Genomic DNA, 15,139 nt, shown 5'->3' on the forward strand with positions numbered 1-15,139 from the left:
TAGATTGCAACCAAATTGCATATAAATGATTAAGCACTCGAATTTGGTGTTCCACAAACCGATATAGCGGCGAAACTGTTCTTGACAGATTAATCTAAGCAAAACCCGACTTTAAACGATAATGGCTACTGAATAAATATGATTAGGGACGTCCTAGGGTTGCCCTAGGGTGCACACGCCCTTGGGCTAAGCCCACGACACAATTACAAGGCCAAAAACCCAAATCAGATTCGGACAGAATGAGATACGTGGCTTGTATTGCAGATTCCCGATAGCTTGGTAGGAATTTTGACGTGAGACCAAACCATTTGAATGTAGACTCCATAAGCTTTCCAACAAGTACTCATGGGCCTCGAAATTCCTTGTAGATCAGTGGCTAGTTCCGTTTGAAGTTGATGCTATCAAGAGGCCCAAATCTGAATCCAAAACGTGTAGAACTTTATCTCTTATCTTCTATGGACCAAAAGTGACGTGGTGAGATGGAAGTGGACTTGGAGAAGGTTTTGGTTTAGTCCCCAATCAATTTCTTTAATCATCCATGCATTCCTTTCCCTCGGTCTATTTTCTTTCGCCCAAGCAAATACCTCTGCAAACGAAAACACACGAAACTCATTATGTAGCAACTTTTGTTCAAATATATAACAAGTAAATCTAATATAGAACATATGCATCTTTGGTTGATTAATACATAAGATAGTCATGGTTATATCCGAGCTAGTTGTGTCCACATCACCTTGACCAAGTACTGCCACTTAATGTACCTTGTTTGATGCTTTATTTATACAATTCATGTCAATTTGTATGGATCTATAAATATGTTTTTTCATCTTTTGGTCACTGCAGGTACTTGTATGTTCTACACATTCAATTACTGTTTGTGCAAGTAGATGATCAATTGAACCCGGGAAGACAAATGTGTGTTCAAGTGTTCCTCTCATCAGTGAACCAAGCGGCAAATAATTTCGCGAAGAATATAGGGATAGTTATACTTGCTAATTTGGCATTTACAAATTGTATTTATTTAGATTTGTTATGCATTAATTTGAATAACATTTAGTTGTTTCTGTGCATACAATTTATGAAAGATTTGTGTGATGCTTGTAAAGATTTTATAGAATATATTTTGTATATTTGTGAAAATAAAAAAATATTTGCTTCTATAATTAATCTATTATTATTTTTACTGTAGTTGAAAGAGTTGTTGCTAGCAGCACATACATTGTGTTCCTGGTAGTAACATACGGGGGCTTTTAACTATTTGCCACTTTTAGATTTGGCAAATAACTATTTACCATCCCTATCTCAATGACATGTGGGTCCACATATGTCTATGACATGTGGGTCCAATGGCAAAAAGTTAATTGCCAACTCTAAATGTGGCAAATGGTTAAATATCTCGTCACGGGGCTTTTAACATATGTATTACAAGGCATATATGACAGTTTTGCATCCGTGGACATAGCTAAAAGTACGTGTTACTAGGGTACATGGTAGCATATGGTATGTGCTACTACCGAATGGTTGTAACACATTTTCTTATGCATTGAAACACTACTTTTGTGCTACTAAGAAATAGCTGTAACACATTTTCTTTATATATTGGAGCACTACTTATGTGCTACTAAGGTTGTACGTAGTAACATAGGCAATAGGATCACTTAAATTTTGCGTTACTGCAGAGCTCAGTAACACCTTTTAAGGGTTGTAGTAGCCCATAGCTGCGTTACTATAGCCTTGTCCTGGTGTAGTGTATCTGTTCGAATCCGATCCGTTTTCACCACTAGCTGGTTCCCAAGTACATGCTCTCATTTTCCGCGCTCACGCTTTTCAAACTGCTAAACGATACTTTTTTTTCAAAAGAAGTTACTTCCTCTGTTTCACAATGTAAGACTTTTTAACATTATCCACATCCAAATAGACGTTAATGAATCTAGACATATATGTGTGTTTAGATTCATTAATATCTATATGAATATAGACAATGCTAGAAAGTCTTACATTATGAAACAGAGAGAGTAGCAAATACTTAATTAATCACGTGCTAATAGACCGCTCCATTTTCCGGGCATACTGATTGGGCTGGGAATCCAAACTTGCGAACATAGCCCTACCATATTCAGCAAATTTAAATAACCGATGTATTTAAACATTTTAAATTTGTAGTTTTCATAATATAAATAACAAACAATAGGCCGTGTAACACACGGGTTAGCGACTAAGCTAGTCCTAGGTTCCAAGCTCGCCAGTTTCATCTCTGGCATCACCGGGGATGCGAAATATTCCAGCATGTTCGTTGAATATCCAGACAATTGTTGTGAGCTCACCGCCACAGGCGAGCTGCTTGGCATGAGAATCCCTTGTGCATCGGACGGACGCATACATCAGAATACGAACCCATGCCTTGAAGATATAGTCCAGCATTACCGAAATATCAAACGCAACCTGTTCTTCCAATTTAGGAATCATCTCCTTAATCCTTTTATATCTCTCAGGGCTAATTTCGATATGTCCGATTATATGTGGGCTGTCTACCCAAGCTCTACTTAGCAGCACCTCGGCGAATTTAGCTCCATCAGACAGAATTATATTCTCGTCATAAAGAACACTTGCCTTTGCTGGCCTTGACTTGTGATTACTATAACCTGGCCTCCAGTTGCATACCTTCTTTGGTGCGTTTGAGATTTGGACCTGCTTCTCCTTCTCCATTTCTATTAGCCTGTCGGCCAGCTTCTCCTTTTTCTCTATCAAGCTACCAGAATATCCTTCTTTGAGCAATATTTCCACAAGAGCATTGTGAGTTTCTTCATACAGGCTGCGTAGCTTAAGGCCTGGTAGCATGCTTAGGCGCACTGCTACGAGAAACGCCATGTAATTCGACAGCGCCATGATCACCTGCACTTGCTTGGAGTTGGACGGTGATGCATATTGACGACTGACCAAGAGGAAGATGTCCGTGGCGATGTGCCAGATAAGGATTGTCTCTTGGAATGCATGAGCAAAGTTCATAGCTTCATCAAGCTCCCGATTCTTCCATGCACTCCCGGCATATCCCAGACTGCTGCAAGAGAGTAAATTAGTCTTCTCAACAGTCGCAGCGGGATACGCTGCCTTGAGTTGCTCCCATATCTGTTGGAACAACAATTCCCTTACCTCTAATGAAATCGCAAGACCCCTTGTGTCATGGTATTGGTACTCCATCCAACTGTCATCTGATACAACCTTCTTCAGCAACGAGCCAAACATGCTGATCGTGCCGTGAGTGCACTCGTGCAATAAGTTGTACTGCCCAATGGTTCCTGACCACATCCTGTACCTAGTTGGTTCCTTGCCGAGCAGCCGGCATGGATCCAAACAGAGGACAAGACAACAGAGCAAGCGCCACCTCCCGGAGCTCAAGCATGTGGCATGAAACCAGCAATCTGGCCTATTGTTCAGGAACGAATAGGTCCATGTAGACACTATCGCCCTAAGAAGCCATCTGACATCCAGGATGACGGTGCCGACCATCAAGATGTAGGTGATGAGCACATCTGCGCTCCTCTGCTCATCTTTACCTTGGAACCAGAACAGCAGGAATGCGGTGGCACTGACGACCGGCGACGCCAAACGGATGATGTAACCGAACCATGTGTGCACCACAGCTACCTTGGTGTAGAGGATGTCGTACATGAGGGACAGCTCCATCTCCACCACCCTGCACATCTCCTCCCATCCATGACCAAATATTTGTGATCGTGCCGCATCACTTTTCAGGGGATTCTCGTTGTCCCAATGATCGATGAAGGCACCCTTGGTGATATGGAGCAGGCCATGAGCAACCAGCAAGGTTCTCTCGTTACCCACCTCTTTAACATCTCCGAAGCTTCGTTTTCCTAACTTGCACTTCTTGTTTGAGCTTCTCATCTTTCCCAAGTTGGCCTGCCTACTCGCCACGGCCCTCTCCACGTACTTGGCAATGCCGATGGCGAACATGACGACAGAGACCCACAGCAAGGCACCACCACTGCCGTTACGGTTGTATATCTGCTTGTACAGGACATTTGATGCTCCCAAGATCTGTACCGCGACGGTGAGCACCTGTCTCCCGGCAAGAACGGTGTCCTCAAGGGAGTAGGCGGTGATGTTGTCGGGGCCAGCAAGATGCAGGACCAGGAATGGCGCCCAGAATGCCAGCTGCTGTTGCTGCTGCTGCGTCGTGCGGCTGAGCGACATGCTGCAGAGAGCATACGTCCCAGCCCAGCCGCCAAGCTGGTACGCCAGCCATAGGACGAGCGCCCGCACGCCGGTGGCTTTACGCCGACGGATTCCGGTGAACAGCGCGAGGGCGAGGTTGTCGGTGAAGCTGCAGAGCACCACGATGCGGATCGCGCAATCGTTGACAAACAGGGACGTCTGGTTCAGCCAGCCTGCAGCCATGACAATATTGTTAACTTCTTATGCACTGAAATGAGGTTTCATGGTGTACCACACATTCACCGTTTGACATATTAAGTGAGAGTTAACGGCTGAGGACACACATACCGGCAGCCCAGCTGATCGATCAACAAATTTGTTACTTAGGAGAGCGATCAATCATCTCATAGGCTCAAAGCAAGATGACTAGAGTTTGATAAAAAAAACTGTGAGCTTGTATGCTTGTAGACTTAACTGATTGACCAGTGTTTACTACTTTAGTTTATCTGGCAACTAGCTAAGCTTGCTTGCTCGAGTAGCCCAAACAAACTATTATAAAATTGGTGGTAGGTGGTACTACAAACAGATTCATTCCTCTAAAGAAAAAGAACTGCAGACTGAGATTCATTAGCTTCACAATTAGCCGCTTGGTTCCACTCAGGATTCCATTTTCTAGTTAGTTTCATTGAGAAACATTTGGTCACCATCAAGAGTAACTGTCAAAAGAATTGGCTGGTTTATAGAATGTCTGTAAGAACACCGGGAAACTGTGGTCAACCACGGAATGGTGATTAAGACTATTGCGGAGTGCAAGAATATAATGCTTCCAAAGGAAATAAAATAGCCAACTAGTGCAAACGCACACAACTTGAGGTTAACCCAGTGTTGCGACTAATCGTGACTAGTTGTCCTTATCGCTACCCTGAACTCGATCAAGAACCTCGAAGCGATTAGTTCGACAGAAAACTTATCGTCCGACTAATCACGACTAGTCACGATTAGTTGTGGATGACTAGTAGTCGGTTAGGGCTAAAAATATGTGTTGGGCTTTACACTTCAGTGGCAGGCCTTTAGCCTAGCCCAGCCCAGGAAGGCATGTACCCCTCATCTAACCCTAACTAGCCATCTAGATCTAGTCACGGGAGAGAGGGGAGAAAAGATGAAGGGCTTATTGCAACAAGGACAGGTAAATGATTTAACTTTAAGACCTTAAGTCAAGTGTGAACTGTCAACTATGTAAGTCTAATTATCCTTAGTTTGTACTATACTATACTAGTATACTATGGTAATACATTATCCTGGGTACCCCTAGCCTATAGTCACTGACTAATCTACAACTAGTCACGACTAATCACGATTAGTCAACTAGTCGGTGCCCTTACGACTAGTCCCAACTAGACGACTTGAAATCACTGGGTTAACCACAGTTTAACAAACTCCACCTTACAGGGTTGTATGAACGGTATTGCAAATCTCGGGGGATCTAGCTTTAAAGTTCAAGGGTGCTAATGGACTTCCATCCAAAGTTTAGGTAGGTAAACTCTAGTCAGGAAGTTTGTAGTATTTTTGTAGGCTTGTTGTAGCAGTATGAATATTTGTTCAAGACAAGCCAATAAAAATTGGTTAAAATGCATACCGGCCTGAAGTGAAATAGTCAAGTGGGAGCAGCTACTTCATGTCTTCATGCTTTATTCGGCATGTGGGGCTAACTATAAACAAACCCTATATGGATTTGGTTGAGGCCCCTCCCCACACGCAATATCCCTATATCAATCCCCTTCCACCTTTATTTGTTTGGAGGGGATTGGGTATATTCGAAGCTGAAAACAGAAACAAATTCAAGCCTGAAAACATCAGCTCTTTCAGACACCAACTGCGAAAGTGCTCAACCTGACCGATATGTAAAATTTCAACACATTGTCAGGATACAGCTGTTTGCTAGATTACTTCATAGCCTGGCGATGACAATTTGTCTGTCCCGCGTTCTGATAATAAGGAAAATGTAGAAACATACAGGATTTTGTTGTTACTGAATATCCCTGAATCAGAATTGATAAATTGAGCATGAGGCATGCATGTACCTAGAACGAAGAATCTGATGTAGGTAAAGAGACTACATAAGTTGCACTTCTCGTCCAATAGCTTCCTCACCTTGAGTGAATCGAGCTCAATCTCGCGCGGACACCAGCCGAGATGCAGGTCGAGGGCGCTGTCGCCAGATTCGTCCACCGCCTCTCGGCTAGAGGTCCCCATCATGTGCATCGTCGGCCCAGGAATCCCAGCAGCCAGATCCGCCTCTCCTTCGTCTCATCCCCACCCTCCGCCTCCGCCTCCGCCGCGGCCCTCGGCCACCCTCCCGTCTCCCCGGAGCTCACTGCCTCGGCGCCTCTATCTGTCTCGGGTCGCCGTGGGATGTGGCACCGATGGCCTTCGTCTTCGGGCAGATTCGGTGCCCAAGAGGCCATGATGCTACCGCATGGTGGGAGGAGGGAGAGGGAAGGCGGAGAGGGAGAGCTCAGCTAGCGCCGGGGAGGAGAAAGCGGCGAAGGTGAGGAGGAAGGCGACGGCTCGTCTCCGTTGCGTGCGATGGCGGAATTTTTCTTATTTTTTAGAGCATCACCAAGAGTATCCCAATATTTCATCCCTAAATTTTTGTTTATGGGAATCCTAAACAACATTTAAGGTGTGAAAGTATTCATCCCTCCAACAGATTAGCTAAAATTGACTTCCTAAATTAAAAACGTGGGTCCCCTACAAAACTACCAACAGAAATTGTTTTCATCCCTTGTCCTGCCAGTACGCACTCGCCCGTCGGCCGTCGCCTTGGACACGCGACAGCAGCATTTTTGCATTTTAGTTTCAGCAATCAACGGCGGCTAGCAATCAGCACGAGCACCAGCACGAATCGGGGGCCATTGGCGGCGATGCAAATCAATCCGTCAACAGAGCGAATCGGCGGCTGGCGGTGGACGAGCTCGTGGTAGTCGGGTGTGGTGTGAATCGGGGTCCGCTGGCAGAGCAAATCGATCCGTCAGCCGGTGGCGGCTCATATCAATCCATCGGCGGTGTAAATCATGACCTGATAGCGGCGCAAATCGGGGGCCGACGGCGGACGAGCTCGATCACACGGACTAGCAAGAGCGCGAATGGGGGGGCCGGCGGTGACAGGAATCAAACTGGTGGCGGGCGAGCTTGCGACATCACGGACATCTCAGCAGCGCGCCGAAACAGCCTGGCCTCGGTGGATTGGGAGCCAGAGGTCTTCTCCACTTGTGGAGAACGCAAAACACGGGACAGGGGAACTCTTGGTGATGCTCCTACGTACTTAGAAAAAAAATGCCATTGCAACGGGAAGAAAACACGAGAAATTTAAGAAAAAGTTGAGAAAGATTTACAATGTGTAATTAAATAGGAGTAAAATATAAAATCACAATTGCACACGTATACGATGCTGAAGAAAAGAAAGGCTCATAAAAATCAAGGAAAAGAGACAACGTAAGTTGCACTGCTTCCTTTCAATAGCTTCCTGACCTTTAGTGAATCGAGCTCAAGCTCATTCACGTGGACACTATCCGAGATGCAGCTCAAGGGCGCCGTAGTCCTGGAATCCCAGCCGCGAGATCCACCTCTCCTTCATCTCATCTCTGCCCCTCCGCCGCCACTGCAACCATCCATCTCCCTTGATTCACGTCGCCTGATTTCTTTCGCTGTCCTCGTCGCCGGTTTTTCCATGGTGATATATTTTTCTATTTGATTTGTTCTTTTTGGTTTGTTCTAGGGTTTTGAATCACCTCGGTGTATACCGCGGTGTTTCTTTTTTACAGTTTTATGTGTTGCAACTACCGTGGATCTGCGGTGTATACTGTACGTATAGTAGCAAAGATTAATCTGTATAGTTTACATAAGCGTGGCCCTTTTATTTTTGTGATTTGATTTCTTGATTTGAATCCGCGGACTTGGTATGCTAGCATTGCAGGAGCTGGATCTTTCTCTTTTTTTTCATGTGACAACGGAGCATCCAGTGTCGTGGATCTATATCGTAGCAAGGCCGAGTTTAGTTCCAAATTTTTTCTTCAAACTTTCAACTTTTTTCATCACATCAAAACTTTCTTACACACAAACTTCCAACTTTTCTATCACATCGTTCCAATTTCAACCAAACTTCCAATTTTGGCGTGAACTAAACACACCCGAAGTAGCAACGGTGAATCTGTGTAGTTTTCATAGGCATGGGCCTTTTTTTTTTCTTTGATGATTTGGTTTATTATACAGATATTTTGAGGGCTTGTGGACTTGTGGTATTCTACCATCGCAGGATCTTGGATCTAGAGTATGAATCATGCAACGATGTATATGCTGAGTAGCGTATGCTTTTTTTTTTTTTACTCGAGATCTCATGTTATTCATTTTATTTTTTCCCCTTATTTTGTGCTGATCTGTAGTTTTGTAGTTTTGTAGTTTTTTTTTCTGTAAAAGGTAGAGAGGCTCTACCTTGTATCCATTATATTAGCTATGAAGGTAGCCCACGCATTCGCACGGGCAAATAACGTAGGTTATGTTTCAAATACTATAAGGACGGAATATAAACCGGAGTACATTTCTAGAATATAACCCAGAAAGAAAGCTCGCATAGATGCACCGATATCTTATTTATTATTTATTGTTCAAGAAAAAGAATGCTAAAAGAAATGCTATACAGAGTAAGGGAATGTAGATGGTGGATTTTAATATAATACTAAACGTGATAAGAATGTCTCTCATATTGAAATAAAAATCCCTTTATCCTGGTCATATATAAACTCACCTATTATCATCACTACTTATTGTCATTGTTTTGAAAGCTAGGTGCATCGGGTCAGCCGATGAGCTGGGCAACGATAACACTCAACACTTTTGCTCTGGCTTCTTGAAGGTCCTACACCTTTTGAGGGAGTCTTGGGTGAAAGCTCTGCCTGGTCTTCTAGGATCGGCAACATCGACGTCTGCGGGTGCCATTTCCTCCTTGGAGGTGTTGCCTTGTGCACTCTCTCCCCCTTTAGGTGAAATCCCAGTTTAGTTATGGGCGGGTGTCGGCAGCGGCTTCTGTCGTTGTTCACCTCCTTGGAGGTTTCGCCTTGAAGGTCTTGCTCCTCTCTCGATTACATCTGTGGTTCGTAGTTTTGTCACAGGATTTTAGTGTCTTCTGTGTAAGGTTTTGCCGGTTTCCCTTTAGCAAACCATGCAGTTGTATGGTTTTCCGGCCCGGTTTCCCTTATAAACAGGCTCAACTCTCATCTTCTAATACATCCGGTAGAACTTCTACCGTCTACTGTTTCAAAAATAAAAGAAAGTTAGGTGCATTTTTAATAAACAAAACTGCATTAGTTCCACTAAAAATGATACATTATTAATACACTAGAAATTTATCTACATTGCATAACTCGGTATTCATCACTTATTTTCACATCTATGTATAAATAGTTTAGAAATACCACTTTTACTGGAGAATACTATAACACCGTTAAAATTAGGCATGAAAGTCTCTCTAAGGTTGAAGTCGACTATAGCTACCAGGGCTTTCTTATGTAATACCTTAAAACATGGGTCCCACATCGACGTAGTTGTGCCCCTAAAGACCAGCTTATAGCACAAATTTAACACTTAGTTCACTATCAACAAACTCACAAAGAACTACATTGGTAATTACGTCACTTTAGCTCAATTGCCTACGATGGCCTTTCATTGATGCTGTTGACGGTCCTTAAATCATAATATTTGACCGTCAATACTTGCATATAATGAAATAAAATATGGTATCCAACTTAGTGGTAGGGTTTATTACTAATCATTTCCACTAGTATTGGTGAAATATGTGTATGCAGGTAATTTGAGGAGAAAACACATCCGTCATGTCACAAAATGCACCTCTGCGCATTCAGGACGCGTTTACATGGATTGGAGGCCCAATAAGTCGATAAAAACCATTTAGAATTGGGCCAAAACATAGCCCAGGTTGTTGCGGACCCATTAAGCAACCTCTCGACCGAAGGAGAGGCTGGGAGGAGTGTTTTTGGGTTTGGCCGAACCCTTTCTGCCGCTTCCCGCAATCTGCTTCCACGTGGACGGCTTCGATTCCTTCCCAGAGGCGGTTGCAGGGTGTTTTTGTCATTTCCCATGCCCCTAACCGTTATTTGGAGCCTATATAAGAAGGTCACCTTCTCATTTCCAAGACACACAATTTTGAGCTGAATTACAAGAGGCTCTATTGTATCTTTTGTATATTAGAATAAGGTAGAGAGTGAGTGGAAGCTATGGAGGAGTGCCCGGAAGTTTGGCGCTCATCAGACTTCTACCTCGACGAGTGTAGCTTCCTAGGAGGAATTCTGGAGGAGTACCGGAGCTATTGGTACACTCTTCTCCGGGTTCGGAGAACTTCTTCTATTAAGTAAGCATTCGTGTTCCTTTCTTATGTTATTTAATTACTTTGTTTAAGTAAGATAGATTTCCATCTTTGCAGGTTCATTGTTTAGTATTTATACTAAGTGCTCTGGTAGTAGGACTCTGGATAGAGAAGGAAGTTTCTGCGCAAGTACTAGAGTAGTAATTAATAACTTAAACGTGGTGTCTAGGTTAGAGATTACCTTTGTTTGTTGTGTATCCCACGGATTTGTCATAGGTAGGCGGCAGGTGGTGACAGCCCTGAATCCCGTCCAAGTAATCCTCCATGTTCGGATACATCATAGAGCTATAGCCGGAACCACGCTGGCAGACCAGCAGGGGTCGGTGCCCGAAGCAACAGACAGGGAATTACCTTGCTTAGCGTAGATAATGAAAACCATAGAAAGACCTCTCTAGCCTAGCCTACCTGTCATCAGTTGTTGTCCTTGAATCGTCTTAGTCTTAGGTAGATTACACACGTTCCCTGAGTTCGATATCCTTTAGGGGTCACCCGAAGGTGTAGTGCTACAGCGGTATTCCGTGCGCTTGCGGATTTATCTGTGATCGTAAGAAATACCAACAAATGCCAGCTTAACTCAACAATATGCATGCCCCTGCTATCTATCTATCTATCTATCTATCTATCTATACCTATACTAATTGGGTACTCTAAGAAAGCTCTCACGTTAACCAGAAAAAACTGATCGTTTATTTAGAAAATTATTTCATCTTGACCATTGATCTTTAATGACATCTGTTGATTTAATGATCAACGACATGGGCCATTAGAAGCCCATCATCTACTTGAGTACGTCATGCCGTAATCCATATGAATCTTCTGAAACCCATCGATCGGGAGGAAGCGATTGGGATAATGATAGGCAGTTATCGTAGAGAACAGATGGAGATCGTAACTTCACGAAAGAAAGGAAATGGGACTTCGTTGGCGACGACAAACGCCGCAGTCGATCGACCATGATCCTAATCGGCCGGTTAATCGTGAGCAGAACGAGGAGTAAGAGACGAGCCTTCAAACCTCTTCATCTCAGATGGTATTTCTTTTCTCGGTCAATACTAATCTCTTATTTGAATAATACCTGACAGATGGAGCGATCAGAAAGCATGGATAGGACCTGCGAGCTAGCTGCGGCCAGCAACAGCAAGGTATATGCAAGATCAATTCCATGTTTGCTACTTTAGTCTCCATCCTTAATTTGTGCATCTAAGCATGCATATTGTACGTTCTGTTCTGTGAAATAAAACATCACGGGTCAAACACAAGCCCGCAATTACTTTGATTTGGCAATCCAATCTTGGTATGTCTACTATCACGGTCACCGTGCACAGATGAGGGTCGAAGCACTGCTGTTACCAGTTGGTAGCTCTCATCCTCATCTTTTGCTTTTGTAATTTTCTTCAAATCAATCTAATCTAGCCATACTCTGCTGCAGACTACAGAACAAGGTGCAAATTAGTCCAATATAAGGTACTCACATTGGAAATAATTGCATTGTAGTTTAAATATCTGATGAAACCTTACCTGCAGAATCTAAAAACATCGGAGCACATTCGCATCACTGCTGCAGGTGCAGATCAATCAAACAATGTTGTTGTTACATTCTTCGATGTCAACTCTTCTGACAGTAAGGAGCGAGGAGGAGTGATGACTATGGATTCCAAGCGATGAGCTGATGATGCGTCTCTTTTTTCGTAAGTACCCCCTCCACTTCATATTACAAGTTTGATGACTAAGTTTATAGAAAAATATTGTAACATTTTCAACACAAAACAAACATATATAAAATTAAAATATATTCAATATTATATTTAATGAAACTAATTTGGTGTGGTATATGTTGCTAGATTTTTCTATAAACTTAGTCAAACCTAAAAAGTTTCATTAGAAAAAAAGTCAAAGCGACTTATGATATGAAACAGAGGGAGTATATTTTAATTCTTTTTTATGGGAAACATGTTTTAACTTTTTTTATCTGCATATTAATCATCAATGGATTTTTCAAGTACATCGCATGCTGCAACTGGTACTGCACAAAATCCTTTCTTTGGAATCAACGTTGCTATTCCACAAGGTATTCTATTGAAATTATAGATTTCTGATTTTTGATGTATTGTGCCAAACTTGCATGTCAAATGTGACACATTTAATATATTTTTGAGATTTCTGATTTTGATTGAGCTTTTGCATATATTGAATGATATGTTCTGTGCGTAAGATAATCAATTTAATGAAAAGCAAAACATGTCCCATAGCAGTGGCGGGCCCAGGATTTTCAACTTGGGTATTCGAAATTAGAAGAGATAGAAAAAAAAATTTCAACCCAAAGTCTAATAGTCATATAATATATAACGGTATAAACATGATTTTATAAAGTCATAGATGGATGGATAAAATTGATCATAAATTGAACATGTTAAGCATATTAGAGTATAATACTAAACTATTAATTGACAAAACATAACAAATTTATAGAGCACACAAAATGGCAAAATGATAAGAAATCTTATAATTTAGAGAAGAACTTTCCGTTTCTTGATATTCTGAAAATGATTGAAGAATAAGTCTGTAAACAAGGTCATACCATCTTTAGGGAATAGCATGTTTTTATCATAGTAAAGTGGAGCCATTCCTTTATAATGCAAAGTTGCTATAATATCAAGCATTAAATGTGCGTCTACCTTGACAAGTCTCTCATCGACATTACATAAGCTATATTGATCACTTCTGATAAATATTTGCATAAATCTGATCAAGATAAAAGGTGAATTAGGGAAACAAACTTGTTGATGGGATAAAAGTTATGATGACAGTGACTGAGTGACTGCAGATGAACTATATTACATGCAGCAAGACCTTATAACTAATGCACTTTAGAATGACCTGTTTTATGTTGCTGACCAGAAGTCTAGCACTAACGTCTAACGAGAAATTTCTATACCTGCTGGCAGTACCAGAAAAGATCCATCAGGCGACCATGCTAATCTCCGAAAGAAAGATGGTAACGTTTCGTCATGAAACAAATGAGCTCTAAGTCTCTAACTGGTGGCTGAAAGACAAAGGTAGCTAATTTAGAACAACGAATAACCAAAGAATGCCACAGAGTACAACGGGAGGATGCGCCGACGGCGCCGTGCGCCGGTGAGCGGCGCGCGGTGGCTAGGCTAGTCACGAGTCGCGCGGCCGGCCGGCCGACGGCCACGTCGGCGCCGCAGTCGCCGGCTCAGCGGCTCGCCGCCGCCGCCGCACGTCTCTTCTTGCTTTGCTCGGCTCCGGTGGTGGTGGTCTAGGGTTTGGGCGGGTTAGATGGGGAGGGGAATTGGGGAAAATGTAGAATGGGCTGAGATGTGGCCCAATTAGAGTGCGGGCTGAGAGGAAAGGGGGAGGGGAATGGGAAAATTAGGCCCAATGGTGGAGAAATGGTGAAACAAGGCGCAATATAAGCAGTTCAAGCTTTCTTTTTAAATTTTTTGAATACATATACGAACTATAGAGTATATATACCTATTTTTTGTGCAAAAATCTTGGGTATACATTTGAATACCCTTGAATACATACTGGGCCCGCCCCTGTCCCATAGTTCACTAACAAATTAGGCTGTCAATAACAATTTTGAAGCAGAGAGAATATACAGATCTATTATTTAAATCACTCAAATAGCCCGCTTGCATATAAGATCTATCCACTGTGGTCACATGTGCAATTTACACAAGTATTCTGTCGAACTTTCAATGTTCCATATGACCTATTTTATAATTTCCCGGTTCTGACTTGAAATAAGTAATTTTGTTGCAATTTTTCCCCTAATAAGTAATACCTATATAGCTAAACTTCCCCCCATACTTTCTACTAATATATTTTTTTCAATCAATACATGATTGTGTTCACGAATATAATACATTCCTAATCCCTTTTTTCCTTCTCAAATTAGCATTTATTTGTTTAAATCGAAATTAATAATTATCAAGTTGTAACTAACGCGGACTCTTCATTTACACGAGATGGGTATAATTTGAAAAATAACTAACATGTTTCACTTATTACTAAATTTTATATTTATAATAAGAATAATAATAGCCCGCTCAATGCACGTTAATTTGATGGATCACATTATTAAATAACTCATGCGATTGGAAATCACATGAACTATAATTTAATAACTCTGAAATTTATAATTAATAAACATGATGTCATAGTTATTTTACATCCTCGATCTTAGAATTCTTGTGTTTCGTTAGTTTATTATAAAATTCAGAATTAATAGTTAAGAAGTTGTAGCTAAAGTGCACTCTTTTTCTTTTAATATGAGTATTTATAATTTGAATGGTAACCCCCACATTTAATTAGAATTTAATATTTCTTATCAATACTAATAACCCGTGCAACTCACGGATTGGCGACTAGTATATACTAACCCTGCATTGAAGGGCGTGCGACTAGTATATACTAACCGTGTATTGAAGGATAGGGAGGGATAGAAAAAGGAGGTGATGAAGATAGTTTTTCTTTTTGAAGTTTTAAATCGATTTGTGG

General features: G+C 41.9%; 1 protein-coding gene across 4 annotated transcripts; it reads right to left on the reverse strand.

The window, feature by feature from the left end:
• Window positions 1-2,064: 2,064 nt before the first annotated feature.
• LOC127769804 (uncharacterized) lies at window positions 2,065-6,802 on the reverse strand. 4 transcript variants are annotated; one of them, XM_052295447.1, is made up of 3 exons: window positions 6,325-6,802; window positions 5,810-5,993; window positions 2,065-4,406 (listed from the first exon to the last, which is right to left on the reverse strand). In XM_052295447.1, exon 3 carries the CDS (start codon window positions 4,210-4,212, stop codon window positions 2,227-2,229), a length of 1,986 nt encoding a protein of 661 aa, XP_052151407.1. In that variant the 5' UTR covers window positions 4,213-4,406; window positions 5,810-5,993; window positions 6,325-6,802; the 3' UTR covers window positions 2,065-2,226. The 4 variants fall into 4 exon arrangements, with proteins under 4 accessions (XP_052151407.1, XP_052151405.1, XP_052151406.1 ...); XM_052295445.1 differs by having other exon boundaries at window positions 5,810-6,158; window positions 6,255-6,802; XM_052295446.1 differs by lacking the exon at window positions 5,810-5,993.
• Between the last annotated feature and the right edge of the window lie 8,337 nt (window positions 6,803-15,139).

This window comes from Oryza glaberrima, chromosome 4 (assembly GCF_000147395.1).
Source record: "Oryza glaberrima chromosome 4, OglaRS2, whole genome shotgun sequence".
NCBI lineage: Eukaryota > Viridiplantae > Streptophyta > Magnoliopsida > Poales > Poaceae > Oryza > Oryza glaberrima.